The sequence below is a fragment of the Mchenga conophoros genome, linkage group LG23 (genome assembly GCF_057382185.1).
Source record: "Mchenga conophoros isolate Kocher_MC1m ecotype Shallow Benthic linkage group LG23, M_conophoros_male_GT1.1, whole genome shotgun sequence".
NCBI classification, from domain to species: Eukaryota; Metazoa; Chordata; class Actinopteri; order Cichliformes; family Cichlidae; genus Mchenga; species Mchenga conophoros.
In genome coordinates, this window is record NC_140547.1 from 17,954,029 (window position 1) to 17,975,797 (window position 21,769).

At 44.7% G+C, this 21,769-nt stretch overlaps 1 protein-coding gene and 1 pseudogene across 1 annotated transcript in view; both read left to right on the forward strand.

The window, feature by feature from the left end:
* The window catches only part of LOC146546960 (uncharacterized), a 34,379-nt gene extending 21,731 nt beyond the window's left edge, over positions 1-12,648 (forward strand). The window contains exons 12-14 of the mRNA XM_085265358.1: positions 7,529-7,702; positions 9,833-9,879; positions 10,055-12,648. Coding sequence (XP_085121484.1) covers positions 7,529-7,702; positions 9,833-9,879; positions 10,055-10,638 — 805 coding nt within the window. The 3' untranslated portion in view covers positions 10,639-12,648. The remainder of the gene's footprint in view (positions 1-7,528; positions 7,703-9,832; positions 9,880-10,054) is intronic.
* Positions 12,649-18,203: 5,555 nt separating this feature from the next.
* On the forward strand, positions 18,204-20,712 carry LOC146546961 (histone H1 pseudogene; annotated as a pseudogene).
* Positions 20,713-21,769: the final 1,057 nt, after the last annotated feature.

A 21,769-nucleotide genomic window follows, 5' to 3' on the forward strand; every position in this document is an offset into this window, starting at 1 on the left:
CTGCATATGACAGTATCCCCTCCTCAAGGGTTGCCTCCCGGCGACCATCCGGACTGGGCCCTGCGAAGGGAGGTGTGAAAGTCAGAAATCAGGGACGGGTCCAGGATGAGTGACCGGGGAACCCAAGAATGCTCTTCAGGGCCGTAACCCTCCCAGTCCACCAGGTATTGGGCACCACGACCGCGGCGGCGCACGTCAACGATCCTCCTGACCGAGTAGGCCGGGTGACCGTCAATGAGCTGGGCGGGGGGCGGGGGAACGGACGGTGGGCACAGAGGACTGCTACGGACCGGTTTGACCTGAGAGACATGAAACATCGGGTGGATGCGCCAGGAAGCCGGAAGCCTGAGTCGGACTGCCGAGGGACTGATGACAGCAGCAATCTCGTAGGGGCCAATGTAACGGGGTGCCAATTTCCGAGAAAGCGACCTTAAGGGAATGTCCTTAGCACAGAGCCAAACCCTTTGTCCAGGTTGATAAGCTGGGGCAACAGAGCGGTGGCGATCCGCATAGTCCCGTTGGCGGTCGACAGTCAGCCTGTCGAACCTTCTGCCACACCGGCCGGCAGCGTCGAAGGTGGTGCTGGACAGAAGGAACGGCCAGTTCTGTCTCATTCTCTGGGAACAACGGTGGCTGATAACCTAGTGAGGCTTCAAAGGGTGACAAACCTGTCGCCGAGGATGTGAGAGAATTATGGGCGTATTCCACCCAAGGTAACCTTGGCACCTAGGGCCGAACAAAAGGTTCTCCACACTTGGGAGATAAACTGGGGCCCCCTGTCAGAAACAATTTCCGAGGGTATGCCATGAAGTCGGAACACATGGTCTGTAAGAATCTGGGTGGTCTCAGTAGCTGTTGATAACTTTTCTAGGGCTATGAAATGGGCCGCTTTGGAGAACCGATCGACTATGGACAGGATCACCGTCTTCCCTGAGGAAGCTGGGAGGCCGGCAACAAAATCCAATGCAATATAAGACCAGGGACTATGTGGGGTACTCAGTGGTTCGAGTAAGCTAGACGGGTGCCGATTGGAGGTCTTACTACGGGCACAAACGGAACAGGCTGCCACATAATCCTTTACATCCTTGTCCATGGAATGCCACCAGAAATACCTCTTCAATAGTGCTGTAGTTCTACTCACTCCCGGGTGGCAAGTGAACCTTGCTGTGTGGATCCAGTGGATCACAGCTGACCGGGCGGCAGGAGGAACAAAACGCCGACCGGGTGGGCCAATTCCTGGATCGGGTTCACCTCGTAGACCCTGGCGTATGGCCTCCTCCACATCCCAGGCGAGGGAGCCAATTCTGCAGGTGGAAGGGAGAATGAGCTCAGGGCCCCGGGGTTCTGAGTCCGAGGAGTACTGGCGGGACAGAGCATCAGGTTTGAGATTCCTGGAATCTGGGCGATAGGAAATGTCAAAGTTAAATCGGGTAAAGACGAGAGACCACCGAGCCTGGCGAGAGTTCAGTCTTTTTGCGTATTTGAGATAAGTTAGATTCTTGTGATCTGTCCAAGTTATAAACGGATGTTTAGTTCCCTCCAGCCAGTGGCGCCACTCCTCTAAAGATAATTTAATGGCTAGAAGCTCTCTATCCCCCACGTCATAATTCTGTTCGGCAGGAGAAAGGCATCGAGAAAAATAGGCATAGGGCTGGAGCTTACCATGTGGACCAGACCTTTGTGACAGCACAGCCCCCACCCCACATTTGAAGCGTCAACCTCCACTATGAACTACTTACTTGTGTCAGGATGGATTAGAATGGGAGCTGATGTGAAGAGCTGTTTGAGCGTGGTGAAGGCTGAGTGAGTCTCGGGGGACCAAATGAAGGGAATCTTTGAGGAAGTGAGGCGAGTGAGAGGTGCAGCTACCTGGCTGTAGTTTCTGACAAAGCGCCTGTAAAAATTTGCGAAACTAAGGAACTGTTGTAGCTGTCTGCGTGAATCAAGGATGGGCCACTCCACCACTGCCTTGATCTTTACAGGGTCCGTCTTCACCTGCCCTCCCGCCAGTAGGTAGCCCAGAAATGAGACAGACGAGGTGTGGAATTCGCATGTCTTGGCCTTTACATAGAGACGGTTCTCCAATAGTCGCTGCAGTACGCTTCGGACATGGACCTGATGTTCTTCGAGAGACTTTGAAAAAAATCAAAATGTCATCCAGGTAAACAAAAACAAAAACATTCAGGAAATCTCTGAGCACGTCATTCACAAGTGCTTGAAAGACTGCAGGGGCTTTAGAGAGGCCAAATGGCATTACCAGATATTCAAAATGCCCCAGGGGAGTGTTGAAAGCAGTCTTCCATTCGTCTCCCTCCCTTATGCGGATGAGGTGTTATGCATTTCTCAAGTCCAGTTTGGAGAAGATAGTAGCACCATGAAGGGGTTCGAAAGCTGAATTGATCAAAGGCAGGGGGTATTTGTTCTTTATTGTGATCTCATTAAGTCCTCTGTAATCTATGCACGGCTGGAGCGACTTATCTTTCTTAGAAACGAAAAAGAAACCTGCGGCCACTGGCGAGGAGGAAGGACGAATGAGACCGGCTGCTAGCGATTCCCGGATGTACTTCTCCATAGCCCCCCTCTCAGGACAGGACAGGTTATAAAGGCGGTTGGAGGGCAAAGGAGCACCAGGAAGGAGGTCAATGGCGCAATCATAAGGTCGATGAGGGTGCAGCGACTGAGCTCTGTCTTTACTAAACACCTCTTGTAGATCATGATATTCAGGAGCAATTTCCTAATGTTGTAAACCTCAACATCTGGCAATAAACCCATTCTGATTCTGATTCTGATTCTGACAGCGGTAAGGTCAGGAGTGGAAACAACCAATGGAGGAGAATTAGAAGCCTCCGAGGGCAAGTTGGCAAGTCAAAACAAACTCCAACTTGGTACTCTTTTCCCTGTCCAGTCGATGTGTGGATTATGCTTCTGCATCCACGGAAAACCGAGGATTACTGGCACGTCAAGGGAAGAAGTGGTAAAGAGGGTTATATTTTCCTGATGATTGCCTGCCAGCAGAGGCTGGAATTGGAGGCTCGAGCAGAGTGATGGGCAAGTTCAAAGATTTAGCCACCTCAGTGTCTATTAAATTTTGCTCTGACCCAGAGTCCACGAGAGCATGAAAAGAATGAGCCTTAGTACTAGCTATCAAAGAAACTGACAGCAAAAAACGGGGTTTATCTGTCATGGTCCTGAGTCTGAGGACTCGGTGTTTTGTGTTTCTTTATATTATTCTTTGTTCTCGGTTATTCTGTTTTGTCTTTTGTTTAGGTTTGCTATGTGTTAGTGTTTTTGTTTCATGCCTGCCTGTGTTCTCTCTGTCTGTCCATGGTGTTATTGTGTCTGCTCATGAGTCTGCCTGTCAAGTTCAGTGTCCTGTCTGGTTCTCTGTGTCTGTTAGTTTCCTGTTTTATTCTGAAAGTTCATGTCTCATGTCAGTGTGTTCAGTTTTACCTCTCCCCTGTCTCGTTAGCCTAATTGTGCCCAGCTGTGTCTCCCTTCTGTGGCCCATTCCCTGATTACTCCCCGTGTATTTAAGCCCTGTGTTTTCCTGTGCTCTCTGTTGCGTCGTCTGTTTAATTCCATGTCAGTCTGCATTATTCTATGTTACCCCGTACTTGTTCTGCGTCTCTCTGCCATCTCTCTTTGTGCATTTTGCTCCTCCTCCCGTGAGTGTCTGGTTTAAGTTTTGTTCGTTAGTTTTCCCAGTTTAGGTTTCTTTACTCCCCGCTCTGCTCTTCCTGTTTTGTCACCTTCTCACCGCTGTAAATAAACACTCACTCGCACCCCAGCCAGTACCTGCATTTTGGATCCTTTTTTAAATACACCACACGACTGCCCCCAGCCGTGACATTATCTCCTTTGAAAACACTGCCCACCCTTAACCCCGGACTTACCGGCGGGCCACGCCTTTTGGCCGGACCAGGCAGATGCGATGCGATGGCCGCTTCCTCCGCAGTAGAAAACACTCTGCGGCTCGGAAACGCCGTTCCTGCTCCTCAGGAGTGAGCCGTGAGCGGCCGATCTGCATAGGCTCTGGGGAAGGAGCGCGAGGACGGGCGGATGTTGTTACCAGAAGTGGCGGGGGTAACGTGGAAATGGTCGCGGGCCGAAACAGAGACGGAGAGGGCTTGGAACGTCTCTCAGCGTCTCTTTCCCTCAGTCGATTATCAATCCTGAGAGCGAGAGAGGCGAGTGCTTTGAACGTGGCCGGCTCGTCGTGTACAGCTAGCTGATCTTTCATCTGTTCGCTAAGGGACACTAGAAAAATACCCCGCAGCGCGGCGTCTGGCCAACCCCGTTTCTACAGCGGCGGTGCGGAACTCAATCGAATATTCCGCAACACTGCGTTTCCCCTGACAGAGTCCCAACAGCCTCTTAGCTGCAGTACCCTCAGAAATCGGGTGAGCGAATGTAGCCTTAAATTCCTCGAGGAATTCCTCATAGGAGCATGAGGCAATCGGGTGAGAAGACAAAAACGCCTCAGCCCACGCGAGCGCCTTACCCCTTAGCAACCCTACAAAATGGGAAATCTTGGCAGCATCATTTGGGAAAGCGTGTGGCATGCGACTGAAGAACAACAAACACTGAAAAAGGAAGCCCCCACACTGACCCAACTCTCCGTGGAAAGGCTCAGGTGGAGGGGAGGAAATGCCCCGATAAACTGATTCTATCATAGTGGGTGCAGGCGACAGTCCCGGCTGACTGGGGGGGAACGGGCGGATTCGGCTGACTGATTTCTGAAAGCCTGGTGAGTATTTCCTCTTGCTTTTCACTAATAGTGTTACACTGGTCCACTAGGGACGTCAATGTCTGTTCATGCCGTCCTAACACCGCGCCCTGTTATTTATGACGGCGCGAATTGGGTCCGCTGAGTCCATTATTGGCCAGTTCGTTCTGTCACAAATAAGGATGCAGTGGACTCAAGAGCAGACTCAATTGCTCGAACTATGTACAATTTATTGAAAGGAAAAGGAACTTAAACAAGACTGGGTCTAACAGAAATCATTCGCAGGAACTGAGGGAGGCCCGAGGGCGGAGAAACGGATGTTGAACACAAGGAGAACACGGGCGGGAACTTCTGCAAACACAGGAGAAGGGTTTTACTGAATGGGATTCAATTAAAGGGCAGAAGTGAGTGGTACTAGTGGAGAGTCTTGTGCTTACTTGAAAACACCGGCTATTAGGCGGGGAAGGGGTTGCCGTGGGAGCGTCCCAGGGATGGTTGAGAGTGTGGGGAAGCTGGTCCAGGTTCCAAGGTGTCCAGGGAAGTTAAAGTACGGGCTGGAGGGCAGGCTGAGGAGAAGGTGAGTGTGTGGTCCTAGGGTTCTAGGCAGACTGGAGAACGGGATCGAAACAGAACCAGCGCTGCTGATGAGTACGACGGGTGATGAATCTGGAGAACACAGGAGACGAGAACACATTAACCCATGATCCAGGCACACAGAGTCCAAGCACAGAGGAGGCCAAGTTTACCAGGACGAACTGGCGAGGAGTGGCAGGCAGTGCTAGCTTAAAAACCCTCTAGGTGGAGCCCTGGAAATTGGAAGCAGGTGATGAGCTTGCCAACTCCACCCCAGGGGACGGACAACAGGAACCTGGACCACACCTGACCAGACACTCCCACAGCACATGACATCTTCTTATGGCCTCAGATAATAATGGTAAATGGTAAATGGCCTGTATTTATATAGCGCTTTACTAGTCCCTAAGGACCCCAAAGCGCTTTACATATCCAGTCATCCACCCATTCACGCACACATTCACACACTGGTGATGGCAAGCTACATTGTAGCCACAGCCACCCTGGGGCGCACTGACAGAGGCGAGGCTGCCGGACACTGGCGCCACCGGGCCCTCTGACCACCACCAGTAGGCAATGGGTGAAGTGTCTTGCCCAAGGACACAACGACAGAGACTGTCCAAGCCGGGGCTCAAACCGGCAACCTTCCGATTACAAGGCGAACTCCCAACTCTTGAGCCACGATCGCCCCTTTACTGTGTTTGTCTTGCTATACCAAAGTGCAGCATTAAGTGCCCTTGATCATTACATTTTACTACAGACACATAGAATACATCATTGGTATTAACAGAAATGGTTTGAACCCTGTGAAAGTATGTCGTTCCACAGGGTTGCATACTGGAGCCAGTTCGTTTTAATTTATAGCATACATTTTCATTGCTTTGGGGATGATACCCAACTTTTTATATCCACTGAGCCAAATGCCACACACCAGTTAATTAAACTGCAGGGATGTCTTAAGGACATAAACACCTTGATGACCTCTCATGTGCTGGTTCTAAATATAGCATATATAACAGAGATTATTGTCCTCAGCGATGAAAATCTTAGAAACATGGCGTCTCACCAGATACTTCCTTTGGATGACATTAAATCAACATTACAGTAACACTGTGAATCTTGAAATTGTTGATACTAAACTAGAAATAACTTTGTCCTCTCCTGTAGCTTGTGTTTTGTCCTGTTTGTTATTTTTGATCTCTCAAGACTTTTTTCTTTCTTTTCTCCTTTCTAATTACTCTACAACTGGTCAAAGCAGATAGCTGCCCGTCCCTCAGTCTGGTTCTGTTGAAAGTCACGTCCTAAAGGGTGTTCTTCACTGTCATCAAGTGCTGCTCACAGGGGACTAAGTAAATGTTGAAATTCAATGCTTAACCTTCCTGCCTTCTTGGGACCTTTTTGTGCCACTGCTATGTGTTAAATGGCTGCCATTTCCACTGTGTTCAGTGGAATATAACCAAACTTGCCACAGGATAGTTTTTACCTGTCAATGTTAATATTCCAGTGTGAATTCCTTAAATCAGCCTAAAATGGCTGAGCAGCAGAAATCCCCACACCCATCACCCTGGGGACCATTTTCTGCCCATTGACTTCCATTATAAACGCTATTTTTCAACCCCAAATTATCATCATATGATTTTATTTTTTCTTCTTTTCTTGGATGTCAATCAAGACTCAGGGCCTTGAAGTTTTAATTTTTAAATTGCAAAAAAAATGCAAAAAAAATAATGGCAGGTCAAAATGTATGTTGGTGCCAATCTTTGGTCCATCTAAAGGCCTACTTATAATGACAATCACATATTACTTCAACTGGTTTTTTGTGGAAATATTTAGTTTCGTTTTTTGGTTTTTGGGGCTTATAACACAGGGCGCTCATGTAATAACACTGGGATTTGAAGGGTTAAAACAACGAAAATATAATTAAAACTTTACATGAATATTTCAGGGAGAAGTAGTTTTACAAGGTTGGCTAATTTAAAGTGGAATAAAATATGGATATATGGTCTTTTTATGGCGTGGCTGAGAATGGTCCCTAGGGTGATGGGTGTGAGTTTTTTAAAGGATGGCAGGAGGGTTAATATTGTAGGATTTTGCTTTATAAATCAATTTTAGGCTGCTGTTTTCATCTCTTGTGGTTTGTGGCTTATGGATGACATTGTATCTCAATATTTAAAAATAAAACATTCAGGGAGCAGTTCATAGATTGATTGCTGTTTTGTGTGTTCACAGGCTGTCAGGCTGTTTGATCACAGAGGAAGGCTGTACTTCTCTGGCTTCAGCTCTGAGCTCTAACCCCTCTCATTTGAAGGAGTTGGATCTGAGCTACAATCATCCAGGAGACTCAGGAATGAAGATGCTTTCAGCTGGACTGAAGCATCCACAATGGAGACTGGGCACTCTCAGGTATGTAAAGAATGCCTGATAGAGGAGGAAGAGCTGAAAACACTTTGTTTCTTGACTGTTTGTGTGACTCTGAGATGAACAATGACACAGCTCTCTGTGTCTAAAGTGAAAACAGCAGAAATTGATGGGTTTACGGTAGAATTTAGAAGTTTTTAAAATGATGTCAGACAGCTGTTTTACAATAATTTCATAGAATATATATCAGAAAGAAACCACTCTCTCTCCCAAAGAAAACCTCCTAATATAAAACAAGGGCTCATGAAGAGAATCATTGATATTCTCTTCACTTGAAGCACTCTTCTTATTATCAATACACCAATTAGTAAAATGGTGGAGCCATGATTTCACTACAGTGGGGCAAAAAAGTATTTAGTCAGCCACCGATTGTGCAAGTTCCCCCACTTAAAATGATGACAGAGTTCAGTAATTTGCACCAGAGGTACACTTCAACTGTGAGAGACAGAATGTGAAAAAAAAATATCCATGAATTCACATGGTAGGATTTGTAAAGAATTTATTCGTAAATTAGGGTGGAAAATAAGTATTTGGTCACCTCAAACATGGAAAATCTCTGGCTCTCACAGACCTGTAACGTCTTCTGTAAGACGCTTTTCTGTCCCCCACTCGTTACCTGTATGAATGGCACCTGTTTGAACTCATCATCTGTATAAAAGACACCTGTCCACAGCCTCAAACAGTCAGACTCCAAACTCCGCCATGGCCAAGACCAAAGAGCTTTTGAAGGACACCAGGAAAAGTATTGTAGACCTGCACCAGACTGGGAAGAGTGAATCTACAATAGGCAAGGAGCTTGGTGTGAAAAAATCAACTGTGGGAGCAATCATCAGAAAATGGAAGACATACAAGACCACTGATAATCTCCCACGATCTGGGGCTCCACGCAAGATCTCATCCCGTGGGGTCAAAATGATCATGAGAACGGTGAGCAAAGATCCCAGAACCACACGGGGGGACCTGGTGAATGACCTGCAGAGAGCGGGGACCAAAGTAACAAAGGTCACCATCAGTAACACACTACAACGGCAGGGAATCAAATCCCGCAGTGCCAGACGTGTTCCGCTGCTGAAGCCAGTGCATGTCCAGGCCCGTCTGAAGTTTGCCAGAGAGCACATGGATGATACAGCAGAGGATTGGGAGAATGTCATGTGGTCAGATGAAACCAAAGTAGAACTTTTTGGTATAAACTCAACTCGTCGTGTTTGGAAGACGAAGAATACTGAGTTGCATCCCAAGAACACCATACCTACTGTGAAGCATGGGGGTGGAAACATCATGCTATGGGGCTGTTTTTCTGCCAAGGGGACAGGACGACTGATCCGTGTTAAGGACAGAATGAATGGGGCCATGTATCGTGAGATTTTGAGCCAAAACCTCCTTCCATCAGTGAGAACTTTGAAGATGAAACGAGGCTGGGTCTTCCAACATGACAATGATCCAAAACACACCGCCCGGGCAACAAAGGAGTGGCTCCGTAAGAAGCATTTGAAAGTCCTGGAGTGGCCTAGCCAGTCTCCAGACCTCAACCCCATAGAAAATCTGTGGCGGGAGTTGAAAGTCCGTGTTGCTCGGCGACAGCCCCAAAACATCACTGCTCTCGAGAAGATCTGCATGGAGGAATGGGCCAAAATACCAGCTACTGTGTGTGCAAACCTGGTAAAGACCTATAGTAAACGTTTGACCTCTGTTATTGCCAACAAAGGTTATGTTACAAAGTATTGAGTTGTATTTTTGTTATTGACCAAATACTTATTTTCCACCCTGATTTAGGAATAAATTCTTTACAAATCCTACCATGTGAATTCATGGATTTTTTTTCACATTCTGTCTCTCACAGTTGAAGTGTACCTCTGGTGCAAATTACTGACCTCTGTCATCATTTTAGGTGGAGGAACTTGCACAATCGGTGGCTGACTAAATACTTTTTTGCCCCACTGTATATAAATGTATTGCTGTGACAACCAATCCAACAACTGATTCAAAAAACTGACAGAGCCAGGATCAGTCCAAATGATCAGCAGTTTCAGCCATAGCGATAACATGATAACATGTAATCTCCATGTGTGCATGCTGAAAGAGACTGTGCTGGTCTGACTCCCCTCCTTCTTTCAGGGTGGAGCCTGCTGGAGTCCGATGGTTGACACCAGGTCTGAGGAAGTGTAAGTGTGCTTTTAATGTCATTCATGAAAACAAAGCAGCACACATTCAACCATCTTCAAACTGTCACATCACTGATTCACATCTCTGATGTCAGGAGTCATCATCAAAGTGTCAATCAATAAACAGATGATGGATCAATAACTGCAGCTGGATTGTGTTTGTTCTCTCCATCAGATTCCTGTCAACTCACAGTTGACACAAACACAGTAAATAAAAACCTCAGACTGTCTGACGACAACAGGAAGGTGACATATGTGTTGGAAAAGGTTCAATCATATCCTAATCATATGGACAGATTTATTGACCGGTGTCCTCAGCTGCTTTGTAGAGATGGTCTGACTGGTCGCTGTTACTGGGAGGTTGAGTGGAGTGGAAAGGTTTGGATATCAGTGAGTTACAGAGGAATCAGAAAGAAAGGAAAGGTTAATGATTGTGTGTTTGGATGGAATGATCAGTCCTGGAGTCTGAAGTGCACAGATGATGGTCCTCTTTCTTTCTGGCACAATAAAAGCCAAATACCAGCCATCTCCTCCTCTTCCTCCTCCTCCTCTTCCTCCCCCTCTAACAGAGTAGCAGTGTATGTGGACTGTCCTGCTGGCACTCTGTCCTTTTACAGAGTCTCCTCTGACACTCTGATCCACCTCCACACCTTCAACACCACATTCACTGAAACTCTTTATCCTGGGTTTGGCGTAGGGCTCATGGATGATTTGTTGGGATTTTCCTACTACCGTGGTTCCTCAGTGTCTTTGTGCTGAGTTGAATGTAAAGAGTGTCCTCCTGTTAGAGAAACACTCTGACTGTTGAACAGATAGTTCAGTCTGTACATGTCTGTCTCTCTCACTCAGGAACACATTTTCAGATTCATGGGTTCAATCAGTTGATGTTTTAAACTGTTCTAAATGATTCCTTGCAAACTTCTTCTTCAGTCTTTTAACGATGGAAGCTACGATTATTCCAGGATCCACGTGTTTTTTTCCCTGTATTTTTTCCCCTTAAAGCTTCACAGTGAGTATCACAGTGTTGAATGGACTCCCCACACACAATGGTTGTGCTCACACATATCAAGTTTATTTACCACACACTCTGGCCAGCTTTTTTTTTTTATCTCTCTTCTCTCGTCTCCTGCCTCACTAAGAAGGGAAAAGACCGTCATCAGTCCAAATGCCACACGCTGTGTTCTCACCTGCCTCCGCGGCACCGCCCTGTTCAGCTCACTGCACCACTCCTCCCCTGCAGCTGAGCCAGGAACCACACCTCCACCACAACCAGTATGTTGTGTTTCTTTGAAGCTCAGTTCACAACCAGCTCCTCTGTATTTTCAACAAGTCTGAGCTTTTTAAAATGAATCCAAATGTTTGATTTCTCTTAATGTGATTTTTCCAACCTTTTACTGCTTTTACTGTTCCACTCATTTTTGGAAACTGTGATGGAAGCAGGACAGGAAGGAAGCTCTCAACAGAAGCAGATTTTCATATTAAGAGCACATTTTAATGTTTTTTGCTTTAATTTGTTGTCAAAGCCTGAGAACAGACAGGCTGTTTGGATGCTCCATGACTGAATAAGTGGACATCCACCATTACTCAGTGTATAAATCATTAAAGACATTCAGCATCTCTCATGTTTCTGTTGTACTATAAAAATAGCTCCTTTAAAAACTGATCCAGTCAAAGAAGCATTAACTTCCATACTGATCAGATCAATATGTACAGTTCTGATATCACCAAGTCTTCAGATGTTTTATCACCCTCTGCTGGTGAGAAGATGAACTACAGGATGTCAGTTTTGGGGTTTTTTAAAAATTTGTTTTCTGTGATCCTTATCTGTTTTGGATCCATTTTGCCATGGAAGTGGACTCCAACTTGGTCACAGTGTGTCCATAATCATGCTCCAAGTAAAACCACAAGATTAACCTTATAGTGTTGAAACAACAACAATTAAAAGTTTGAGTAATAGTGAACCAGTTCCATTGTTTGTGGGCTCCTCGAGCTGAATCCGGCAGGTTATTTGGTGGACATTTAAACAAGCACGCATCTATAAGTTGAACGTCTCCAAAATCCTTTAAACAATTGAACTTTATAGGACAATTAGACTTATCCCTCTATGAAAACTCTCCAGCTGCTATAAAATGTTCAGATGAGTCTGAACAGGTGGTTTGTGCAGGCTCAGACTGTCTCTATGCCAGAAACAGTCTGAGCTGGAAACAAATCCGGTGGTTGTTTATTAATAGGATGCACAGGCCTCAGATTAACACTCTCAGCCCACAAATCCTCCGCTATGAAAGAAATATACAGGCCACCATCTGCAAATAAATAAATGGTCCACATTTTTTAAAAAAAATTACAGATAAAATTATGTTAAAACTAAAAGAGAGTAATACAATAATAATATAATGTGGTCCTTACGAAGGAAAACACTCTGTCTTTCAGATTACTGAAAGTGGCTGAACTCAGCAGTACAGTGGGGTTATAATTAAATTCAAACATGAATTCAATGACAGATTAAAACGCTGTGTTTAGAGTAGTAAACACCAGAAAGCGGGATAGTCATGTGGTTTATGTAGACATCAAGGACATCTGGAATATGTGAGCATAGGGAGACAGAGCTGTGTTTTTTAGTCATTACTAGTTAATAAATGTATTGATCTGCAATAGTTTTTACCTCAGTGCATGTAGCATAATCTTTTGTGTAAATATAAGTAAAATATTCAAGGAACAGTGTTGTCAATTCTTCTTCCTTAAGTTGTCAAACAATAATATGACAATAATTCAGACCAAAAGTCATCTTAAACTAGACAGGTAAATGTATCGAGACATTAAACTGATTTTTATGTTTTTATTAGCCTTCTTAAATCAATTAATTGATGTTATATAAAGTCTGTCATTGGTTCCTATCAGTGTGTGTAATAAAGAAACAGGATTAGTTTTGTTAACACAGCTAAATAAAGCATAAAAAGTATTTAGTATAGTTCCCCATTTAATCTTGGGTGATTATATATTCAAAGATGGTGTCTAATTTTAAATTGACCCTATGTTTTTAGTCTCACTTTGAGTCCTCTGCCATCAGCTGAGCTGTGATGTAACACAGATGTTAACTGTCAGCATGGCACAAAGACTCAAAACTGTTAATGAAACTTATCAGCTATGCTTGAATATTTATTTATAGCCATGTTTTACATAAGTAGAAGCTTTATCTTTAATTTTTGTGCCGTTATAATCCTACATCCTATAACACAGCAGGTCATATATATCACTGGATAAATACGTTTACGCAGAGCAGACAACTTCATAATGTTCATAATATTTCACTCAGTCCAGTAAAACATATATTTTCTTCTGATTTCATAATGTCACATGAAATAAGAAATATAAAGTAATTTATATTGTTGTTCCTGGTTAAGATTATGTTTTCTTTTAGCATGTCAAAATTCTACTGATGGGTGAATAACTCTATAATCTATTTAGAGAATCAGAATCTCATTCTGATTTCTCTGTGTTGATAACATATAGTTCTTTAAAAACTTTCCATTTAAAAGTGCATCTCATACTTTTGTGCTGCTATACCTTCATGGCTAGAGTCTGCTGCTAACTTCCTGGAAGTATTGCCAGGCTATGTCATCCCCCATCTCTATAAAAAAAAAAAAAAGAAAGAAAAAGAAATGTCCATTGGCGTGAATGGGGTGGCTGTAGCTCAGGTGGCAGAGCAGGTCAGCCACTAACCAGAAGGTCGGTGGTTCTACACTGAAAAAAATGCAATAGGCTGGTTGTCTGTGAAGGTTCTCAGTCATCCAGGTCATCGTAGTCAAAGGAGATTGGAAAGAAAAGCGTCTGGACTTCTTTAAGTTACTTGAAGACGTTTCACCTCTCATCCGAGAAGCTTCTTCAGTTCTAAGATCAAATGGTGGAGAGTCCCAGATATAAACCTAGTGGGAGTATCCCCCCACAGATGGACAAAAGGACCCCCTGATGATCCTCTAATCGCCTGAGCCAAGGTGTGAAACTGGGTGTGGGTCCCAATCAGCCAGAGTTTCGGGTGAGTTCATTATGAAACCTGGCCCCACCTTATCATGCGAATTCCTGAGATCAGATGGCCCAGGATGTGAGTGGGCGTTAAGGCGTCTGGGAAGGGATCTCAAAACTGGATTATAGATGGCAGAGAGTTGGTGTCGTAAACCACCGCCTCTGTTCAAAGATGGTCGCTCACAGTGGACATAGATGGCTCCTTTCACTCCTCTTAAAGAAGCCAGTGCAGCCAGTACAGTGCAGCGAGGAATGCCCAGACCTCTACATTGGAGAGACCAAACAGACACTTCACAAGCACATGGCACAACATAGAAGAGCCACCTCCACAGGACAAGACTCAGCTGTCCATCTGCATCTTAATGATAAAGGACACTCTTTCGAGGATGCCAATGTTCACATTTTGGACAGAGAGGACAGATGGTTTGAAAGAGGAGTGAAAGAAGCCATCTATGTCCACTGTGAGCGACCATCTTTGAACAGAGGCGGTGGTTTACGACACCAACTCTCTGCCAACCAGTGAAATAGGTATAACGTGCCCACGAAATACTCATTTGTGGCCACGAAATAGGTATAATGTGCCCACAAAATACTTATTTGTGGCCACGAAACACTTGATGATATATATATATATCATCCCAGGGCACATTCACTAGAACCTGCGTCAGCCATAGTACGGAGTCCTTGCTGTTGGTGATGTCCTTAAGGTGAGTGTATTTTATATTTATTTCATATTGTTATCCCGCAATTCGGCAGTTATTTATTGAGACCTATCTTTGTTACTATGTTCTAAATGGTATCTGCTGACGTTTCAAATGTTGTATCCTCATGTTGTTACTACACGTTGTTTTGTTGTGCTAATATGTAGCCGTAAACTCATTTTTAACTGTAGGACGTGTGGCGGCCCCGCAGCACACTTTCAAAGTAGAGCAAGGCTGAAGGCTACTAATAAACGAGGTATGTTCAACATAAAACCTTAGTTCTCTGTGTCTCTCTTTTACCCTGGCCACATCACCATACTAGCTGGTGCAACTAATCTGGTCTGGACAATAATAACAGTTTTAGATAGAAAGCATCTTAAAATTGCCTCTTTTTTTCGCTGAACATCTCCTTTGAAAGTAGCATCATGTGAGTCACACTTGTTAAGGTAATGCATGCTAAATGAGCCGTAGCTTTCAACGCATCACTGGATGAAGTCTTGCCGTTACAGTAGCTCACTGCGGGTATCACATTGCCAAGGGAACTAATAAAGCATACAGTGATCGGAATGATTTTGTATTGATGCAGGTTGTCATTGCTCATACTGAACTACTTAAACTCCAAGTAGACAATCGCTCCATTCCTCATTACCATAGATAATATCTAAGTAATAAAACAATCATTATCAAATTCTGATTTGCCATATATAAAGTGATTTTATAGGTAGGCTATCATGTAAAAATCTGCTACATAAAATTTATAACTGAGTGTAAAAATACTAATTTCATTTTCATGTGGTTTAGAGGTCAGCTATGGATACTCGGCTGCGAGAATTTTTAACAGAGCGTAAAGTTGAAGAAGATGTGATCAAGAAACTTGAAGATGAGAATGTAAGCCACTGAAGCTGTTGGTGTGTGCGTGCGTGTGTCTGCGTGTTTGTTTTTGAACGGAGAGCCGCAATCCACAATTTACTATCTGGCTAACAACTGACTCTTGGTGGCGCTGTCACTTGTTGTTCGCTCGCTCAGCGGTAGAGTATCACTTCCTGTTCCTGCTCAAACACAGTGGTGTTTCTGAGTAGCTTATTTGCTTAGCAATTTAATTAACAACTTTTAAATACATTCTTCTTTCATAGTATAATCTTCACGTGCTTCATCCGAAGCACACGTTCTCTGTACTCACTACCTAATTTATAGCCAAAGTATTCACTCACTGTCTCTGTACTGTTTCGCTAGCTTAGCCTAGCTCGTAGCCGACTCATTAGCACCATGGCTACTTCACCTGTCCCTCCTGCACTTTCTTGCTCATTGTGTCAGATGTTTAGTTACTCCTCGGCCTCCTTTAGCAATAATGATATCTGTAACAAATGTAGCATATTTGCAGCTCTGGAGGCCAGGATTACTGAATTGGAGACTCGGCTTCGCACCCTTCATTCACCCATAGCTAGCCAGGCCCCTGTAGCTGGTGCAGCCGAAGACAGCGTAGGCCCCGCTAGCTGTTCCCCGGCAGATCCCAAGCAGCTGGGGAAAGAGGGTGGCTGGGTGACGGTGAGGAGGAAGCATAGTCCTAAACAGAAGCCCCAGGTACACCACCAACCCGTTCATGTGTCTAACCGTTTTTCCCCACTCGGCGACACACCCGCCGGGGGTCAAACTCTGTTAATTGGTGATTCTGTTCTCAGACATGTGAAGCCAGAGACACCGGCAACCATAGTCAATTGTCTTCCAGAAGCCAGAGCAGGCGACAATGAAGGAAATTTAAAACTGCTGGCTAAGGGTAAACGTAAATTCAGTAAAATCATAATTCACGTCGGCAGTAATGACACCCGGTTACGCCAATCGGAGGTCACTAAAATCAATATTGAATCGGTGTGCAACTTTGCCAAAACAATGTCGGACTCTGTAGTTTTCTCTGGTCCCCTCCCCAATCAGACCAGGAGTGACATGTTTAGCCACATGTTCTCCTTAAATTGCTGGCTGTCTGAGTGGTGTCCCAGAAACGATGTGGGCTTCATAGATAATTGGCAAACCTTCTGGAGGAAACCTGGTCTTGTTAGGAGAGACGGCATCCATCCCACTTTGGATGGAGCAGCTCTCATTTCTAGAAATATGGACAAATTTAGTAAACCCCCCAAAATATGACTATCCAGAGTTGGGACCAGGAAGCAGAGTTGCAGTCTTACACGCCTCTCTGCAGCTTCTCTCCTCCTGCTACCCCCCCAAAAACCCATCTCCATAGAGACTGTGTCAGCTCCCAAAAAGACAAAAAACAAACTAAAAACCAGCAACAAACAACTTAAACATAAACAATTACAAAGAAAGAACAATACAGTATCCACATCTGAACCAAAGAGTAAAACAGTGAAATGTGGATTATTAAATATTAGGTGTCTCTCCTCCAAGTCTCTGTTAGTACATGACTTAATAATTGATCAACAAATCGATTTACTCTGCCTTACAGAAACCTGGTTGCAGCAGGATGATTATGTTAGTTTAAATGAATCAACACCCCCGAGTGATTCTTGTTAGAGTTTGTATTGTTGATTGTCATTTATGCTTAGAAATATTTAACCATATATGCTTAGAGGTGTATAATCAATTGTGTAGTGATAAGTTGTGTGATCTTTAACAGGCTACAGAGGCTTGGTGTGTATTCCACACTAGAATGCACACCTACATCCTGGGAGCACGGGAAGAGGTCGCATCTTGCTTTAATTGTTTTATGGTAGGATTAACGTAGCTACGTCTGTTCTAGTCTAAGTGCTTTTCTGTTTAGATGAACTGCTGGACTTCCTCACCGGGGGGGGGTCTAGTCTACCCTCTTCCTGACCAAGGATGTTTGACCCTTTGATCAGCAACACACACACACACACACACACACACAGGCAAGGTACTCTTTGTTTGTATGTGGACGTCGTATGTTAATGAACCTATGCATATTCATGTAACCTCAATAAAAGGACAGTGTTACGGGAGGACGGACGAGAGCTACTGGGGTCAAGCGAAGGAACGGCGTTTGTCTGGTTCTCTCCCGTGCACGAGTACCATGAATAAGTTTGCCTACTTGCGTCTTGCTTGCAGTGTAATTATATTGTCTTAACGTTCCAGCGAATAGGTTTATGCTACAAACCTATCATTAATTGGTCCTTCGATGCCGGAGCCCTGGAATCGCATTCACCGAGGGGAGGAGAGGCACGCTGAAAGACTGACGTCAGCCAGGAAGTTCCTGTGGATTTGCGGTCTGTCTTTTCTCCTCGATGAATGACGGTCGGCGGGATTCGGGCTGATATTACACTCTAAGCAATGCCAAGTAAGTTTAAAGAGGCCGACTCTATAACCGTGTCGTTGTGCAGTCTCCGCCACTGTGTGAGGCGTTGAGAAGTTCGCTGCTTTGTGGAGCGATAACTGGGTTTGTGTCCCGAAAAAGAAGTTTTGGTTAAATCGCCCAAGGGTCCCAAGCGTCCGGTGTGTGTCCGGTTTTGAAATCGCCCTGGGTGTGTGTCCCGAGCGTCCCTTCATTGGGTTTTGTCGCGCGAGTGGGTGAGCGTCCCACGACTGGGGCAGGGTCCCGAGCGGTCCGGTGTGAGTCCGGATTAGGCCTATTTTGTGTTGTTTTCGTTGTTGTCGTCGTCGCTGTTGTTGTTGTTGTGTGGGTGTGTGCGGAGCAGAACATGTGGTCTGTGACACCGACTGTTGTTGTTATCATGGGTTTCTAAGCAACCAAGAGTGAGTTAGAGGGAGAAAGACGTTTGTGCTGGACTTTGCTCCTGGCAGCACAAAGTATTTATGTATAAAAGAGAGAGAGCGAAGGCTCCACAGCTGCGTGGGTGCACGCGAATGCGGTCGCGCGGGTTTCACGCGGACCTGAGCCGTGCGGTTAATCGCAGGCTTATAAATGGAAGAGATTCAAATGTTAGAAGTTTTCAGAAAACACACCAGCCTTGAAGAGCGTGTGGAAAAGGCCAGCCCACATCAGCAGCTGTGCTCTGGTGGGTGGCTTTCCCCCCACCCCTTCCTGACACAAAATGTTAACAGCCTGTGTGCCAAACCATTGAGGTGGATAGTTGTTAAAAGTAACCTACATTAAACTTGTGGTTGCTTAAATTCAGTACAATGACATGTGAGGTGAAGTGATATAGGTAAATATTTAAACTCATGAAGTGCATAGAGGCACTTGACCTGTGTGGAAGACGGTCGTCTTATTATGAGCCATTGTTGAGATATACAGCACGCCTGTGAAAACAACTAATATGCTCAACCCTGTATGAAACATCTAAAAATACATGATGGAGAAGCTGTGTTGAATATGTAAGTGTAAGACTTTGCCACTGTGGGCAGAGCATGCAACTACTGTGTGATGTCGCGTTGCAGTTTTGTTTTTGTTTTTTGAGCTGATGAGCAAGCTACACATTATCAGATCAAGAGCTGTCTGAGAACTACTCAAAGAGAGGGAAACAGAGAGTGTGCAGCGTTTCCATGAGCAGTTTTTCTGCACCTTGACTCGTGTGTGTGTGTGTAGCATCAGCATCATGTTTTTGTTTATTTGTTTTGTTGGATTAAAAATAATTAAATAAACTGGTGATCATGCTTATGGATCACCATGGCACATATCTCCAGCCATATGGTTTATTTATGCAGATGAAAAAGTGAGTGTGAATGTGTCTGACATCACAGTGTTTTTGTGCACTGTGCAAAAGTGATTGCCTCTGATTGTGAGTGAGAGCGGTGATTTTGCAGACCACCAGCTATTGTGAAGAAAAAAAAAAAAGAGTGAAAAAGAGACAAATTACATTGTAGACGAAGAGAAATAATCATAGGAAAAAGGTTTTGTGTTGATCAGCCGAAAAACAACTACAATGTCATTTTCTGCTTTTAAGAAAGGATTGTTCACACAAACACAGACAGAGAGAGAGAGAGAGAGAGATGTGTGTTGATTAAGCAGTGATGATAATAATGAACATGTTTTAGTTTGTCACTTTCAGGTGAAAAGCAGACCTGTATCAATTTTCCACATGCAACAGTCGGAAGAAAGTTATAGTTTAACATCATTGGAAACATGCAGGCCAAGTTTCTGGCTGACTTATTTAAAGCGCAATGTGTATGTGTCTCTCAACCTCACAAGCAAGCAAGCTCTCACCCCTCCCTGAAGACAAGGAATGCAGCTCCAAAGCAATAACATGATAAAGAGACAGCATCAAGTCCTGAGCAAAAAAGTCCCAACAAGCAGCAGCAATGTGGATAAACAGCAGCAGAAGAAGAAAGCAAACCCATCTTCCTGTCTGATTGGTTGAATTTCACGGAGGGGCGAGCAAGATGGCAGCGTGAAGAGGAGTTTTTGTTTGAGTTCTCAGCACGAGACACTTATTTGACGTCTTTCTGGCCTTCGGGACTTTTTTTGGAGATCAGCGCGCTAAACTTGCTGGATCTGAGGCCAGGGTCTGCGGCGGCAGCATGTTGAAATGCTCAAAAAGGACTGAGTGACTCGGGCAAGCCACATGCGGCTAGCGACATGAAAGAAATGGACCCTTCATGATGCGTTCAACGTGCCAGCGCTGTGGTGGGAAAGGCTCCATCATAAACACGCCCTGCGCCGAGGTTCAGGCCAAGAAGAAGAAGACGATGACTTCCAAGCCCAAGAAGGTCGGCCTCAGCGTGGGCGAGCTGATTGTGAAAGCCGTGGCCGCTTCCAAGGAGCGCAACGGCCTGTCTGTGGCCGCTCTCAAGAAGGCTCTGGCTGCCGGAGGCTACGATGTGGACAAGAACAAGGCCCGTGTCAAGACCGCCATCAAGAGCCTGGTGGCGAAGGGCACTCTGGTGCAGACCAAGGGCACCGGGGCCTCCAGATCCTTCAAGATGAACAAGGCTACTGAGAGCAAAGCCAAGAAGCCCGCCGCGGCCAAAGCCAAGAAGCCCGCCGCGGCCAAAGCCTAGAAGCCCGCCGCGGCCAAAGCCAAGAAACCGGCAGCAGCTGCTAAGAAGTTGCCCAAGAAGGCAGCGGCAGCACTTCAGACACTAGAGGGACAGGACAAAGCTGAAGGAGAAACTGCCTGCTATTGGACTATTGAAGTGGCAGAGGACAATAGTGAGAGTGGCTGTGACTTCACTGTGCATGTGAAGAAAACGTTTGAGGAGAACTGAACAGTTGGAGTTTGACATTTGCCACCTGTGGAGTAAAATGGCAAGAAGAGACAGTGGGACACAGGACAAAGCTGAAGGAGAACTGCCGGCTGTTGGACTGTTGAAGTGGGAGAGGACAACAGAGTGAGAGGACAACAGAGTGAGAAGACTAGGTGAGAACACATAGGAATTATTTAATGTGGGAAATCAAAATTTGGGTTAGCAAACCTGGGAAAAGAAAACTGACTGCTTAAGTTGGAAAATTGTGAAGGAGTCTGAAACAAATAGAAACATACAAAATCACACAAACAAGCAGAATTAACTCTACTAACAATTCCAAACACAAAATGACTCATGAAGTTAAGAAATGAGCAAATAATAGCAGAGAAGTGTGTAGGAAAGGCAGCTTTAAGAACATGCTCTGCTGAATATGCAGATCCACAGACATGCATTAGACCTGCCTAATAACACCCATGCAATGAAAATTAGCTTGTTATCTTTCATCAGTGTTACAATAGTGTCACTTTAGCAGACACTTGTTATTAAATACTGAATTTATCCTAAAAAAAAAAAATTGACTCTCCAAGTTGCAGGACAACAATTTAACTTTTGTGGGAAAAAAAAAATCCTGGTTTGATAAATCAGTGATCAGGCAATAAATTTAGTGTTAAAATGGTAAATTGGGAGAAGCTTCCTGCTTGATTGATGCAGCAAGTAATTTACTGTATGAGGGAAATTGTCTTTTGTGATAATATTTTGAACATGCTTTCCTGTCGTCCTGTCAACTTAGTGGGTTAATAACTGATATGCAAATTAGTTGATCGGTTTTAGATTAATGAAAGGTGACTGAATTCTAGCACGAGTGAATGAGATGTGTTTGAGTGGAAACTCTAAAACACTGAGTTCCTGCTTTGATGTGCGAGTGAATCCTGTATTTAGATACACAACTCTGAATACGTCAGAACAAACTTCTTTTGTGAAGTGCATGACAGCATGTCACATGTTTTATGATGAAGGGAAAAGGAAAATTGAATTAAATAGATCTGTGACCTAAA